The sequence below is a fragment of the Amblyraja radiata genome, chromosome 6, assembly GCF_010909765.2.
Source record: "Amblyraja radiata isolate CabotCenter1 chromosome 6, sAmbRad1.1.pri, whole genome shotgun sequence".
Taxonomy (NCBI): domain Eukaryota; kingdom Metazoa; phylum Chordata; class Chondrichthyes; order Rajiformes; family Rajidae; genus Amblyraja; species Amblyraja radiata.
Window position 1 is genome coordinate 42,339,800 of NC_045961.1, and position 16,859 is coordinate 42,356,658.

General features: G+C 41.6%; 1 protein-coding gene across 1 annotated transcript in view; it reads left to right on the forward strand.

Moving 5' to 3' along the window:
- The window catches only part of mrps9 (mitochondrial ribosomal protein S9), a 73,355-nt gene extending 65,412 nt beyond the window's left edge, over window positions 1-7,943 (forward strand). Inside the window, exons 9-11 of the mRNA XM_033022608.1 lie at window positions 1,084-1,192; window positions 5,737-5,906; window positions 7,109-7,943. Coding sequence (XP_032878499.1) covers window positions 1,084-1,192; window positions 5,737-5,906; window positions 7,109-7,200 — 371 coding nt within the window. The 3' untranslated portion in view covers window positions 7,201-7,943. The remainder of the gene's footprint in view (window positions 1-1,083; window positions 1,193-5,736; window positions 5,907-7,108) is intronic.
- Window positions 7,944-16,859: the final 8,916 nt, after the last annotated feature.

Sequence of the window (16,859 nt, forward strand, 5' to 3'; positions counted from 1 at the left end):
AACAAACTACATACATATATACATATAGCCCTCGCTCAGTGGACGTCAGGAAAGGCTTGGGAGTATAGATAAGATTTTAGTCTTGACTTAAAGTAGTCGATGGAGGGGGCAGTTCTGATGGGAAGGGGGATGCTGTTCCACAGTCTAGGAGCTGCAACCGCAAAGGCGCGGTCGCCCCTAAGCTTATGCCTAGACCGCGGGATATTCAGCAGCCCCAAGTCGGCCGCTCTGATGGACCTGGAGGTGGAGTGGTGGGTGAGAAGACTTTTAATGTAGGAGGGGGCAAGCCCATTGAGGGCTTTGTAGACATAGAGGAGGGTCTTGAAATGTATACGGAACCACACAGGGAGCCAGTGGAGAGAGGCCAGGATCGGGGTGATTTGGTCCCTTTTTCGGGTGCCCGTCAGGAGTCTCGCTGCGGCGTTTTGGACCAGTTGCAGGCGGGACAGGGGAGATTGGCTGATGCCAGTGTAAAGAGAGTTGCAGTAATCTAGGCGGGAGGAGATAAATGTGTGGATGATCTTTTCGAGGTCATCAAAGTGGAGGAATTGTTTTATTTTAGCTATCGTCCGAAGCTGAAAGAAGCTAGTAGAAATTGTTGTTAAAAACCAGCAAAAGTAGTTATATTAGTGAGACCTGAATATTAACTTTCAATTAAATCATAGTACCTTTTAAAATGTAATTGCATATTTATATACTGTTTTCTGAGATAATGTTGAGGCCCCTAAATCTTTATGTTTTTTCAGAAGATGTAAGCAGATGCATGTCAGTTAGTTCAGCCACTTAGGTTTACTTTTATGTTGATTATTGTCACTTGTAATGATACAGGGTGCAGAATATAGTTCTCAACAATGTGGCGCAATAGTTTCAGAGACAAAGTGCAATGTTCACAATGAGATGGAAGTGAATCAGACTGTACCCTAGTTGTTCAGAAGCAAGATAACAAGGAGGTGAAGCTGTTCCCAAGTCTGGTGATTACTTTGTAGCTGCTTCAGAAGCATCTCTAGAACAAAGACATTTTAATTTTTAAAACAAAAGAAAATTGGTAGAATTCTTAATAATCATTATTATTCTTAACACTAGGTCGAAGAAAAACAGCAAAAGCATCGGTCACAATTCGAGATCAAGGAAATGGCAAAATAACAGTGAATGGGATGAACTATTTGCTGTACTTTCCATCACTTCAGGAAAGGTAACCCTATTGATTTGAAATGGAATGGTGCAAATACTTCCTCCGGCAAAGCTTTGAAGTTCAGAAAACATGTTTCAGAATTGTGTATTCTTTATAATGGATAAGAATTAAATTTGAAATTTTTTTAAAGCATCTGTTTTAGAACCAGAGAGATACAGCACGGAAACAATAGGCTCTTGACCTATTCACACTGACAATCAACCACCTATTTTTTGGTTAACCATTTATCAATCTCATGTTTTTTGTTCTCCTAATATTCCCATCAATTCCCCGCAGGTTCTCCCACTCATCTCCACACGAGGAACAATTAACCCACCAACCCACAAGTCTTTGTGAAGTGAGAAGAAACCAGAGCACTTGAAAGAAACTCATGTGTTCACATGGAGAATACTGCACAAAAACTGTACGCCAGATCAAGACGTTGTCTGTCCTTTCCCTCTACTCTGATTATTCTCAAGGCAATGCACTAACCAACTTACCACTTATGATGCTACAAGAGACCTCGTACTCTCTGTACATCTAATCTGCAAGTCACTGACATTCTAGAAATTACCATCCTATATCTCCAATGCAAAAATGCAAATTAAATTAAAAACTGCCAGTCATCAAACTATCAATTTAACCAAAGAAGGCAACCATAGAAATAGCACCAGAATAATTTTGAATCCTTCGCCACCACAGTGCTGAGGATTATTAACAAAAAATAAGGCTTAAAACATAAAAATGGCATTGTAAGGTTAAAAAAAGGGTTTCCTAGTGAATTTACATTCTTCCCTTTGGATACGTGGGAAATCCTTACAATAGTCTATTTCTCTGGAGAAGTTTGGTGTTTCCTAGAAGCTGCTGCGTTGGAAAGCTCATCTGAAAAGCAAGCCAGTCCTGAACCTATCATCTCTCCATACTATAGACAAGAGAGTCGAGAGTGTTTTATTGTCATACTAGACTAAATGGGACCAGTTGAGCCCCGTTTCCCCAATGCAATATTCCACCACTCACCCATAGCCCCCAATTGCGCAGGCAAGGAAGGCAAGGATTATGTCCCCTCATCCCCAGCACTCCCTTCCCCTCCTCTTCACCCTCCCTCTTCTTTCCCCTCTGCTCCTCCCCTCCCCATTCCATGCCTCACTTCTCCCTCCCTCTCCTTTCTCCTACCCTCAGTCACTCCTTCCCTCCATAACACCTCTACCCCCTCCTCTCTATCTCCTTGCTCCCCCACTCCTCACCTCGCCCCACCCCACTCCCCCGCTAAACACGTTTAAATAACATTTCTCCTCCACCCCTCCCCACTCCCTCCCTCTCCTTACAACAATGTAACAAATCTCTCATTGCACTGGGAGTCCTGTCTCCCCTCCCCCACTCCCTCTCTCTCCTTACAACAATGTAACAAATCTTTCATTATACTGGGCGTTCTGTCATTTGGTAAAATCTTAACAGACAGGGCAAGTTTTAAAGTGAAAATTTTGATTTGTTTAAAGTGAAAAGTAAATTTTTTAAAGTTTAAAATGTGAATATCGTAAAATATAAAATCAATCTGAATGGAAAGCTGCTGTGTTTTTTAAAACAGACTTTTTTCAATGTAAATCAGATCCCATTGTGATGTCATTGTGGGGTAGAACACTGCAGACGTGCAGTTTATGTAAATTAGATCCTATTGTGACATCATAGCTACTAACTGCCAGTGCAAGTTCAGGTGATTTTTGTCAAACTGGATTTTGTAAAGTTTAAAATGTGGTCTCTCCTTCCTATTGCAAACAACCCCTCTTTTAAACCCTCTACTTTAGATGGTGTTTTCACCCAATGGAAAAAACCTATATTGGAAGGGAACTTTTTCCTCCTTCCAAAAGTTGTGGGAGAAATACAATTTGAATACTAATAATTTTCTTCAGTTATCTTCAGGTTAGGGACTATGTGAAAACATACATGCAAGACTACAACACTGCAAGTCCAGATAAACTCAATGAATGTTTGAATAGACATGTAGATACAGAGAAGTTGATATCCTACATTTACAATGTTCTTCAAAACATCAACACCCCATCATCTGAGGTTTACAGGCATGCATGGGAAGATGAGATGGATCAACAAATTTCAAATGATATATGGGACGAAAGCTTACAATATATCCATGCTTGCTCCATAAATGCCAGACATTCCTGATACAGTTCAAAGTGCTGCACAGGTTATACCACTCAAAAAACAAACTGAACAAAATTTTCCGCAGTGTTTCCCCTCTTTGCAATATGTGTCAATTCGAAGAAGCCACTTTAACCCACAGTTTTGTACTCTGTACAAAAATAGAAATTTTTAGGACCGAAGTATTCAGCGTCCTCTCCAATACACTGAAAATCCCATTAAAGCCAGACTCAAAACTGATAATACTGGGAATATCAGAGGCATGTAGTAAATTGACTGTTTTTCAGCGACACTTTGTCAGCTATGGACTAATATCAGCAAAAAAAAACTCATACTTAAATTCTGGTAAAATGTTGAAGTTCTTCCAGTGAAGATGTGGATTACGGAAATGACGGACACATTACATCTAGAGAGAATTAGGTTTATCTTGAATGATAGACTGAAGCAATTTTTAAAAATATGGGCACCTTTTATTGATTTTCTCAAACAACACCATATTTGAACCCAAATTCGAAATTACTCGTAGGGCTGGGTGAGCGGGCGTATGGGTGGGTCGACGGGTATATCTCCCCTCTTTTTTCTTTTCTCTCTCTCTTCTTTCTCTCTCTTTTTAATTTAATGTCCTTTTCGGAAAGTGTTAAAATTGAAGCTGTTCACAAGGCTGGAAACTTGTCAAGTTTTTTTTTTTGTACAAATGCTTCCAATAAAAACATTGAAACCAAAATATGAATAACTTGTAAAATATACCATCAATCTGAACGAAACTTGATTCACCACACACCAGGACAATAGTGTGTAAGGTGGGCCAAAAAAATTGTAGTGCTATCGTGTACCGTTTTGGCGTAATTTCAGGATCACAGCTCGGACAGACACACAGACAGACATAATAACAAACAAGATGAGAGTTTCAGTAATATATATTTGTGTGTGTGTATATATATATATATATATATATATATATATATAGATAGATAGATGTCCCAGAGAGAACAATAAAATTCTTACTTGCAGCAGTAGGCAGTAACTTTGATCTCCATCTCAGAGCGTGGATGAAGGCCTTCTCAATCAAATTAGCACTACTTTGTTGATCATACATTAAGATGTATTATTTTTCCTTGATGATACATCTAGCCAGGCTGGCCATTCACATTGTGCCATTTCTTGCATTCTACGGATTCTTTCTATCCTATAACAAGCTATTTTTCGTTTTCTGGAAGTGTCTAGTGTTTACAAGCTAACATGAATCTTTGAAGGATTTCTACTGACAGGATAATGGTATAGCCAGATAATCTTTGGTTTTTTAATTAAACCTAAAGCATTTGACCAACAAAGATTTATTTTAGTAACCGGAATATGAAGAAAGCAAGTTTATTTCTCTGGCTTTCTTCTTAAAGATGATGGAAAAAACAATATATTTCCATTTCAGAAGATAATTTTCTTATTATTCCTTTAGTATTGCCATCAATCTTTCAGACATGAAGTGTCACAAAATATTTTCATATTTTGTATGAATCAATCAAAAGAACACAGTTGTATGAAATGTCAAATTGTAACCTTTTCCACCAAAAGACACAAAGTGCTGGAGTAACTCAGCAGTTCAGGCAGCTTCTCTGAAAAACCTGGATCAGTGACGTTTCGGGTCAGGACACTTCTTTAATCTAAAGAAGGGTCCCAACCCGAAACATCATCTATTCATGTTCTCCACAGATGTTACTTGACCTGCTGAGTTAGTCCAGAACTTTGTGCCCTGTTGTGTAAATCAGCATAGAATCATACATCGTGGAAACAGACCGTTTGGCTCAACTTGCACGTGCCGACCAACATGCCCCATCTACACTAGTCCCACCTGCCTGCGTTTGGCCTATACCCACTAAATCTATCCCATTCATGTGTTTGTCCAAATGTTTCTTGATATGCTATGGTATGAATGCTATGATAGTACCTGGCTGAACCATCCTCCTCCAGCAGCTCGTTCCATATACCTACCACCCTTTGTGTAAAAATAAAATTACACCTCGGGTTCCTATTAAATCTTTCCCCCTCTCACCTTAAACCCATGTCCCCTGGTTCGCGATTCTCCAACTCTGGGCAAAACACTCTGCGCATTTACCTGATCTATTCCTCTCATGATTTTGTACATCTCCATAAGATTGCCCCTCATCCTCCTGTGCTCCAATGAATAAAGTCCCAGCCTGCTCAACCACTCCCTTTAGCTCAGGCCCTCGAGTCCTGGCAATATCCTCGTAAATTTTCTCTCCACCCTTTCCAGCTTCTGAAGTTCCTTGTTTCCACTCTTCAACCTTTTACAGTAAAGGGACAACCTTTACTGTTACCTCTGAATCAACAAGGGCAGCATTATAAGAAAGCTACAGCATCAATACAAACAATAGTTTTTCCTCTTTGATTTCCAGAGAGCAACTGATGTTCCCCTTCCAATTCCTGGACCGACTAGGGATGCATGATCTGGATTGTACTGTACAAGCAGGCGGGGTATCTGCACAAGCAGGAGCAATTCGTTTGGCAACATCGAGGGCTCTGCTTAGCTTCGTCACAGAGAGAGAAGTGGAATCGATGAGACAAGGTACTAGTCTCAATCAATCTGTCAGTTCAATCAGCCTGAAGAAGGGTCTGGACCCGAATTGTCACCTATCCATGTCCTCCAGAGATGCTTAGGAAGGAACTGCAGATGCTGGTTTACACCAAAGATAGACGCAAAATGCTGGAGTAACTCAGCGGGTCAGGCAGCATCACTGGAGAAAAGGAATCGGTGATGTTTCGGGTCGAGAACCTTCTTCAGATTGAGAGTCAGGGGAGAGGCAAACTTGGAATGAAAAGGTACAGAACAAATCAGAGTAGGCACTGATGGCCAAAGAGCCCACAATGGCCCATTGGTGGCTGTGGAGGAGGTGATAAGGGGACACCTCCTCCACAGCCAACAATGGACTAGTGTGTGCTCTTTCGCCATCGGTGCCGGCTCTGATTTGTTCTGTACCATTTCATACCTCTAGTTTCCCTCTCACCTGACTCTCAGTCTAAAGAAAGGCCTCGACCTGAAACGTCACATTCCTTTTCTCAAGGGATGCTGCTTGACCCGCTGTGTTATTCCAGCATTTTGTCTCTCCAGAGATGCAGTGTGATCCGCTGAGTTACTCCAGCACTATGTGTCTTTTTGTGCATTAACTAGCACGTACAGTTCCTTGTTTCTACAAGGTACTAGAATGTCAGTTTAAATTCAAAGGTAATGTATAACCGCAGGCAGCATCCTATTTTCTCCTTGCCATTAAGATCAATGTTAAAGTTTAACGTTTGGAGCCATGTGGCATTAACATTGCAACTAATGGTTACCCATTTCAAGAACGTTGTTATTGAAATGCCCAATTAATTTATATCATAAACACTTAATAAACTGCATTGTTGCAAGATCCATTTAAACAAAAGTACAAAATCATATCCCTGCCTTACACACACCTGGAGATAAATAATTTGCCACCAGTATGGCTTGTACACTTTTTAAACAAAGTAATGAATTTATTTTATGTGAGACTGTTTTATTCCTGGCAGAGGTATTAATCAATTCATAATTGTATTCATTTCTTAGAGAATTATTTTGCCAGAAAACAATTTCAAATCTGCAACTGATTTAATCATACAATTCTGCTTGTACAGTAGTGATTAAACCAATGCACATTCTAGTTTTACTCCCAGCTCCATCGTTTTATGAGTGCACTTTGTAAACCTAAAAAGGTAACCTCATGAATTCCCTTTCATTTCAACCTTTTGCAGCTGGCTTGTTGACTCCTGATCCTCGTGTGAGAGAGCGGAAGAAGCCTGGTCAGGAGGGAGCGCGCAGGAAGTTCACTTGGAAGAAACGTTAATCAGTGGCTTTTCCTGTGAAGCAACCCTGAGGTGGTTTGAAATCAGAAGCAGAACCTCAACAAGACCTGTAGTTTGAACACCTGCTCAAACAGATTTTGAGGACTTGCAAGATCGTTATTGTCTCAGATCTCAATTTCCTGCCTTTGAGAACAAATCTATCGTGGTTTTATTTATCTAGAAATTAGTATTTTCATTGTTTAAAATAAAATGTGTATCTTTATTTTTAGGCTGAAATTTTTTTCTATGTGTGCTGAGGAGCCTTGCAACTAATTCACAGTATCTTAAGTTGTTAGCTATATGTGTTTTATAATGCATTTTCTCTATCGGTCTATGCACTGGGTAGAAATTTATGTGCTGGACTCACAGTGCCACTGCCAATTGGAAATTATCCTATTATAATGATTTGATGAACATTATAAACTATTCTCAAACTACCTCTTTCTCCTCATTTCTACCCAATGGAATGATTAAGTAAAATCGCAAAGATATCTAATACTGAAATGTTTTCATCCAGAACCTGGATCTCATTTTCCAAGTGGATCCAATAAAGTTTTACACAAGAAACATGTTTCTTTTTAATTCCATTATTTGCATCATTGCTTTTACATAATTTGGTTTGCTTGAGAGGAGTATTTGTTCTGGCACTGTCTTCTTTCTGCTTACCTCAGATTTTTTTTCTGTTGCTACACTATAACATTTGATAAATTGAAGTATTTAATTTTTTTAAATGATTTTACACCTACATTTACATTCGTGTCTGCAACAGGAAAACTATTTGTAAGCGGGTGACTGAAATCAGGCTGAACCCTGGTTTATAGCATTTAAATTATACTAGACCTAGTGGAGTGGGGGGGGGGGGCGATGTCACATGGGAGGGCTGGTCCCCGAACGCAATATTCCACCACTAACCCATAGCTCCCAAATGCGCAGGTGCGGCTGACGGGTTCCCGTTGTGACATAGAAGATGGAGGCATTATTGCGCAGGCGTGGCTGACGGGCACGGCAAGTGGAAAAGTGATTTATTAAAGCTTAATGTGAATAATTCTAAAAATATAACAATAATTAAAACGTTAAAGATGAGATTTATTCAGTTAAGTTCTTTCTTGTTGTGTCTCTTGCTCCCATACGGAATAAAAGCAATGTTACTTTTTTAGACTCTTTACTTCCCCGAGCGGGGCCGAGGCCAGCGGGCGGGGCCGAGGACAGCGGGCGGAGCCGAGGCCAGCGAGCGGGGCGGGGCCGGGAAAGTGAATTAAAAATGGCGGTATTATTCAAAGAATTAGTACAAAAATTGCAAAATCTTATCTTTAAAGATCGCGAAGTCAGAATCAAGCAGTGCAGAACTGGATCTTCACTCGACCGTTGGGGAGGTGGTGAAGCGTTTGAGGAATGTTCTGGAAATGCGACCCTTCCCCTGACGTCACTTGAAGCTCGTGGAATATTCTATGTGAAACGGGTGCCGACCTGAGCCATTGTGCCCGCCCACCTCATTGTGATGTCATCAGTCGAAGATGGTTGATGAATCTGAAAGTTGGTTTAAAATGCAGTTTTGTCTTTTTATTTAAACTTTAATCACCAATAAGTTGTGAAATATAGCATCAAATCTTGTGAACCTGATCACTGCGTAGGGGGGAAATGTGTCAGAATATGGAAAAATTTAAGCGTCATTGCGTAGCATTTTGGCGAAAATATAAAAACACACACACACACAAGATGAGACTTTTATAGGTTACTAGACCAAGTGCAGACCCGTTGGGTCTGTTCCCCCAATGTGCAGTTGCGGGGGGGGGGGCAGGGGAGGTGGTGGCATGTGCCGTTACACACACTAACTACCACCCCGCACACACGCTAACTACCCCCCTTGATATTATGTTAATATTATTAATTTGCTCCTTTTACCCCATAACCACCCTATCCGCTGACGCATAGCCCCCAACTCGCAGGCACGTCTAGAGGGGGGGGGGGGGTAGAGAGTGAGGGCAGAGAGAGAATGGGGAGAGACAGAGAGCGAGGGGCAGAGACAGAAGGGCAAGAGGGAGAAGCGGGGAGGAGGAGAGGATGTGAGGGGGAGGTGGGGAGAGAGGAGAGGGGATGGGGGGAGGGGAGAAGAGCGTGGAGGGTGAAGGGTAGGGGGTGGTAGAGCGGGGAGGGGGAAGGGTGGGTGAGGTGGGTAGAGAGGGGTGGGAAGAGGGGAGGGGAGAGGAGGGTGAGAGAAGGGGGGAGTGGGGGAAAGGTACGGGGGTGGAAGGGGGAGAGATCTCCCACCCCTGTCCTATTGTGATATCATATGTAAATTAGATCCATTGTGATTGTACATCTGTGAGATAGCACTGTGACTCATGCAGCAGTTTGATTTTAGTGGGTCCACGTGAAGGTTCCAATCTCCCACACCTGTCCCACTGTGATGTCATATATGTAAATGAGATCCATTGTGATTGGATCTGTGAGGTGGCACTGTGACTCATGCAGCAGCTTGATTTTTTTTTTAATTGACGTTTTGTGAACAATTTTATTCAAAATCTGGGGAAATAATTGACCAAATCTAGAGGGGAGTGGATTTGTGAACTCATAAGTTAAATCCCTACCGAAATTGTAAGAATTTCCGCGTTTTTGCATCTGGTTTTCGAGGAGGTACGTTTCACATGCAAAATGACACACACACATCCACATACACACACACACACACAGAGTTTTAATAGATACATGATATGATAGAGATGGGAGGAAACTTGAACACATGGGACAATTTACAGAAGACAAAGAACCTACAAACACCACATATCTTTAGGATGTGACAAAAAAACGGATGACCCAGAGGAAATACGGATAGGATCTCTGGTGTTGTGAGTCAGCAGCTCTACCAGCTGTGCCACTCTCTTTTAAATGGTAAAGTAATGCTTTTCCCTGGTATGACAGGATAATTGGTAACAGTTTATTGATAGTTTTTAATAACCTGTTATATTAGCCTGCAAATATTCATTCTTATGGCCGCTTGCTTTTACTACATTTCAGAATGATTTGCTTTACAACCATTTGAAATCCCATGTTTTAGCTCAAAGATTTGCAATAGTAGGTGAGTGAAATTTCTGCAATTGAGCAGAATTCCAAAGGAAAAGGTAATTTCATTCCACAGCTGAATGTGTATTTGTTAGAACTTTAACACACGGAGATATATTACACTTTTTCAATCCTGTCCACTTTCAGTCTGCTCCAGGTGACAAACAATGTGATTAATTAACTTTATTTTCAAAGATATCAATAACTTATCTTCAACATCTGGACCAGGATGAATAATAATACATGGTTCAAATAACAGTAGCACCACAGTGTTGGAGCTGGTACAGCTGCTGCCTCACAGCACCAGAGACCACGTTTGATCCTGACCTCGGCTGCTGTGTTTGTGGAGTTTGCACGTTCTCCCTGTGGCTGCCTGAGTTTGTGGTTTCCTCGCATCCTTAAGAATTGTGGGTTTGTATATCAATTGGCCTTTAAATTACCTGTAATGGGTAGGGAGTTGATGCAGAAGTGGGACAACAAAGAACTAATATGAATGGGTGGTCGCTGTTGACTCGCTAAGCTGAAGGGCCTATTTACCTTCTTAAAAACAGTAAATTAAATCAGAGAGATACGCTTGAGTTTCGTTCTTTTACTTTAAGTTGTGAGCAAGTCTGAAAATTTATTTCACAGGCAATTAAATCAGGTGAAGAAGATTTACAATAAAACCTATTGTGTGCAGTCTGAAATAAATGTTCAATGAACCTACTATGTGCATGATGTTGGCTTGTCTGCCCCTATTGTCACATTTTGCAGGCTTGAGATATGACTAGGAATGGTGGACCTCCTTACAGTTCTTATGCATCTGCCATCTGATGATTAAGTGAGGCAAGCTACTCTCGGACTTTAATTCACTAATTTCGCACGATTGTTGAGATTACAATGATGTTTTGTTTAGAAATACAGTATTGAAAGGGCCCTTCAGCCCACTGAGTCCATGCTGACCATCAAACACCCATTCACTGGTTCTATGTTATCCCTACACTCCCTAGCATCCATTCCCGACACACTAAGGCCAATTTGCAGAACCCAATCAACCTACAAACTCGTCCATCTTTCGGATGTGGGAGGAAATCCACACGGTCATAGGGAGAATGTGCAAACTCCAGGCAGCACCCGAGGTCAGGATCAAACAGGCAATGTGAGGCAGCAGCTACACCACTGTACCCTCCCTTATTTGGAAGATGCTGCTGATTTAGTTCTTCTTTGTAGCACAGATAATAGGGCTAGGAAATGTTGTTAAAGTCAGTTTGGTGTATAGCTACTATTTCCTGACAATATTCAATGATTCAAATATACTTTATTGGCACGTGTACCAAGGGACAGTGTTAAAAATCATACAGCAGAACTCACTTAGGCAGTACACAAGAGTCGCCACACTTCTGGCACTGACATAGTTTCAAAGGTTGACCGCCTAGTTTTATCTTCTGCTCGCAGTGGTGATCCAGGCCTGTCTATGCACGTGGCCACAGATGGGTCCCTGCTTTGTTCTCGCCAGCCCACAGCTGGGTAGCTCTTGATAGCCCTCTTGACAGTGCCTATAGGTTCTTGTAGGTTGTAGCCAGTGCTGACCGGTGAAGTTCATTGGCTCATTGGGAAAAAAAACATAAGCAGTAGTTTTCAGAACCAAGGATAACCGACCAGTAATGTTAAATGTCCGCCGAGCTTCACAGCCGTGTATCTCTGGCTGCTTAAAAGTTGTCTGGCCTCTTAAAAGTTATCTTCACTCCTTCTCCCCCCTTCTTCCCCCTCACACCCCCTCTTTTAAAGGACTTACCGTACACTGTGCTTCAGCCGACTTAATTACAGCGGCATCCTTCCTGTTCATCGTGGTGTGTGTCTGTATGACATTGGCTTTGCACCGTGTGAATTTCACTCAGACAGCGCACCCATCCCCCTTTGCTCTGTTCCCTGCCTGCATAACGAGCTGGTGAAGAAAGCGATGTGTGTGTGTGTGTGTGTTTGCTCTGACAGTCGCCGTTCCAGTTGCCGGTTTTTCAAGCGACTGCCGGCAACTTGACAGTCGCCAGTGGTCACCCGAAAAATGGCCTAAGTGGGACAGGCCTGTAACATTAGCAAACCATTGTATTTTAATTTAGTACAAAACTTTTACGATTAGTCTCTGGATCCTTCCCTCTCCAAAGACATGTTTTCATTTTGAACTAGTTTGATTAAAATCTTAGAATCCTGTCCTTATTGAAAAACTGACGTTTTGTCACAAATAAAAAAAACTCCACCGTCACAGCATTTCCTGCCTTAGTTATCCTCCCACAATAAACATTGTACTTCCATTATCCCAGCTCTATGCATGAAAAAAGAGAAATAGTTCAAAATGTTTAGGACTACATAGCAAAAAAAAGTCTATCATGTTGGAGTCAATCAGCAGGTTAGGCAGCAACTCTGGAGAACATGGGTAGGTGACATTTCGGGTCGGGATCCCTCTTCAGACTGATCCTGGTGTGGAGGGGGGGGGGGGGGGGGGAAGCTGGAAAAGAGGAAAGGCAGGAACAACCCTGGTGAATAATGGGTAGATACGGGAGAGAGGGGGTTTGAGAGGCAGATGGTTCGACAAAGGCCGGAGCTGAAAAGACAGTGTGAGATAAGGATAGATTAGTTGAAAATTATGATGAATAACCTACAGGTCCCCAAATTGTCACTAATTTAGCTCATTCAATGACCTTTCAAAAACCTTCAAGATTTATCTTTTTATCCACAATTTAAGGGAGAATTATACCCTATATAATTTATTCTAATGACCAGGAGAGCTAGTTCTTCCCAAAAGAAAGCAAAATTATCCCTTTGGTGTGCTTGCCTCCTTTAAATAACAACATTACACTTTTAAACAATGGAACTTTGAATTGTATGGTTGGCTGCTACATTGATAGTTTCCCACTAGGTGGCAGCACATACAACCAAATATCCCGTCTGGAAGGTACATCAGGTAATTGTGAGCCTCTGTGCAACAAAAGGTGGTTCAGCAGGAGCGTTGTTGCCTCACGGTGCCAGAGAACAGGGTTCGATCCTGAGTATGGGTGCTGTCTACAGTTTGTACGTTCTCCCTGTGACCACATGGGGTTTCATAAGGTGCTCCAGTTTCCTCCCACACTCTAAAGACATGCAAGTTTGTAGGTTAAAATTGTAAATTGTCCCTAATTTGTAAGATAGTGCTAGTGTACGAGGTAATCGCTGGTCGGTATAGACTCGCTGGGCTGAAGGGCCTGTTTCAAAACTATCTTTAAAGTCCAAAGTAAATGAAATAAGACATTTATTTGAATGATTTAATTAATAGTTTTGTTTATTGTCATGTGTACTGAGGTACAGTGAAAAGGTTTTGTTGCGTTCTAACCAGTCAGCGAAAGGACAATACCTGATTACAACCAAGCTATCCACAGCATACAGATACATGTTAGAGGGAGTAATGTAAATAACTAAATAACATTTAGTACAAGATAAAGCCAGTAAAGTCTGATCAAAGATAGTCCGAGGGTCTCCAATGAGGTATAGTAGTCAAGGACCTCTCTCTGGTTGTGGTAGGATGGTTCAGTTGCCTGATAACAGCTGGGAAGAAATTGTCCCTGAATCTGGAGGTGCACATTTTCACACTTCTATACCTTTAGCCCGATGGAAGAGGGGAGAGACTAATAAAGTCTAAGAACAAGGAATGGTTATTCAGCCCATGGATACTCACCACTCCAACATATCCAGTAAGAAATTGGACCTACCCCAACCCATTTTATATACATTATTGTTCAAAAAAATGTCCTTAATTCTTTAGTGCAAATGTTCTTACAATCAGCACTACTGAGCTCAATCAATGGAATAAAAAAATAACCCAATTGGAAAAGTTTACCTTTTAAATAAAGAGTGATAGAACGAGACTTCTGCTGTCCCCAGCACTGGATACTTACAGAGGTCACAGCAGCCATGTCTTTGTCACTTGGAGTCATTGTCAGCAGGTCTCGGCCTTAATGAACCTTCTCCATCCCCAATATCGGAGCATAAAAGACAATCTCAAAGATGATTCATGCACCAAAGTATCTGATTCAATTTTACAATGGAGTTTTGTAAATGCAAATGCCTATCAGAATATGCGGATCATGCTAATCTGAGGACCATACCAGCATTTTGAAGCTTAACATTCCAGCCAACTCACTCAATTCATCTTGTATGAAAAGCCACACCAATTATCCTCATTGTCCCTGGTAGATAAAAGTGCTGGAGCAATTCAGCGGGTGCAGCAGCATCTATGGAGTGAAGGAAATAGGCAAAGTTTCGGGCCGAAACCCTTCTTCAGACAGATGTAGGGTAGGGTGGTGGGGGGGGGGGGAAGGGAGAAGAAAGGAGAAAGAAAGAGGAGGAGCCCGAGGGCTGAGGGAGAGTTGAGAAGGGGAGGAGACAGCTTTTGTCTACCTTCAATTTCCCAGCATCTGCAGTTCCTTCTTAAACACATCCTCATTGTCCCTACCACCATTGCCCGCTAAAGGGATCATAAAATTCTTTGTACCGTTTTATTCTCAAGTGTTCCGAGATGCATGATATACTTCAAAAGGCACAATGTGCTGGAGTAACTCAACAGGTCAGGCAGCATCTCTGCAGCACATGGATAGGCAACATTTCATGTGTAGGAAGGAACTGTAGATGCTAGTTTACACCAAAAATAACACCAAAAACTGGAGTAACTTAGTGGGTCAGACAGCATCTCTGGAGAAAAGGAAAAGGTGATAGGTGTTCCCGATGTTGGGGAAGTCCAGGACAAGGGGTCACAGCTTAAGGATAAGGGGGAAATCCTTTAAAACCGAGATGAGAAAAACGTTTTTCACACAGAGAGTGGTGAATCTCTGGAACTCTCTGCCACAGAGGGTAGTTGAGGCCAGTTCATTGGCTATATTTAAGAGGGAGCTGGATGTGGCCCTTGTGGCTAAGGGGATCAGAGGGTATGGAGAGAAGGCAGGTACGGGACACTGAGTTGGATGATCAGCCATGATCATATTGAATGGCGGTGCAGGCTCGAAGGGCCGAATGGCCTACTCCTGCACCTAATTTATATGTTTCTATGTGATGTTTCAGGTCGAGACCCTTCTTCAGACTCTTTGTTTCTGCATACATTTTGTTTTACTTGCTATCCATGCAAATACCACCAGGTATTGCAACTCAAAACAAAAAAACAGAATACAGGATATAGTATTATGGCTGCAAATAAAATACAATAAATAAAACAAGAGCCACAGCAAGGATAGGCACATAGTCGTGGAGTAACTCAGCTGGTCAGGCAGCATCTCTGGAGAAAAGGAATAGGTGACGCTCCAGGTTGGAACCTTCTTCAGACTTACCGACCAGAAACGTCACCTATTCCTTTTCTCCAGAGATGCTGCCTGACCCACTGAGTTACTCCAGCATTTTGTATCTATCTTTAGTATAACCCTGCATCTGCAGTTCCTTCCTACACAAGAACCACAACAAGGTAGGTTGGGAGATTGGGAATCCCTCCTTAGCACATTACCTGGAACCTATTTGCTGTTTATTTTCCAGATGTTGGCACTATTCTACAAATATTTGGCAGTTTCTATAATGATGTCAACTACACGACGTGTTTGCTGACTTTATTGTTGCTGCAGATAATTCTGTGTATGAGTAAATTGCAAGCATTCTCTTTTGATTGAGTTCATGTATGAAGAGCATATGACGGCGCTGGGCCTCTACTCGCTGGTGTTTAGGAAGAGGGGGATCTCATTAAAACCTACTGCATAATGAAATGCCCGGATAGAGTGGATGAGGAGAGGATTTTTTCAGTAGTTGGAGAGTCTAGGACCAAAGGACTCAGCCTCAGAATAAAAGGACTTACCTTTAGAAAGGAGATGAGGACTCTGTCTATGATGGAAATTAATGAAGTACAAAATATTGTCAAAACATTTTAAAATTCTAACAAATAATTTAAAAAATCACTATTCAATAAAAGAAGTTTGAAAAAATAACAACTTACTCTGTTCTTACTTGAATGCGGATCATAATTCATTATGCTTTGCAGATTTCCCGGTGTGATTCCCGTTGCTGCCTGCACCAAACACCAACCTGACATCTGCACAAGACCTAGTTTGCCAGAAGTGCAACGGAAATCATATTTTTTACTTATAAAGAAACCCCCCTTCCATCAGAAGCAGACTTCCTGGAGATATCTCATTTCCCCTCAACCTCACGTTGTTTCTGAACCTGACTGAGCACAATAGTTAAAGCATAATGTTTGTCAGCAAATAACACTCGCTCATTTTCACCTTCAAATGTTATGGATTCAGACTCTGTCCAACCTCCACCTGAGCCAACTTGTCTTTCAACTAACTTCATTAGAATCAAAATTGAGAATGGCATTTATTCACACGCCACACCGCAACTATGTTTTCTCCCAAAGCAGGGGGAATTAAAAACTAATGCCTAAGCATTGACTGATTTATTTTGTCCTTTTCCTATCCAATTTGTAATCAGTTGGAATAATCCTGAAATATATGTTTTTGACTTTAGACCAGTGGTTCCCAACGTGGGGCGTACGCCCCACAGGGGGGCAATTTGATTTTTAAGGGGGGCATCAGGTAAACATATGTAGTTTATGTTT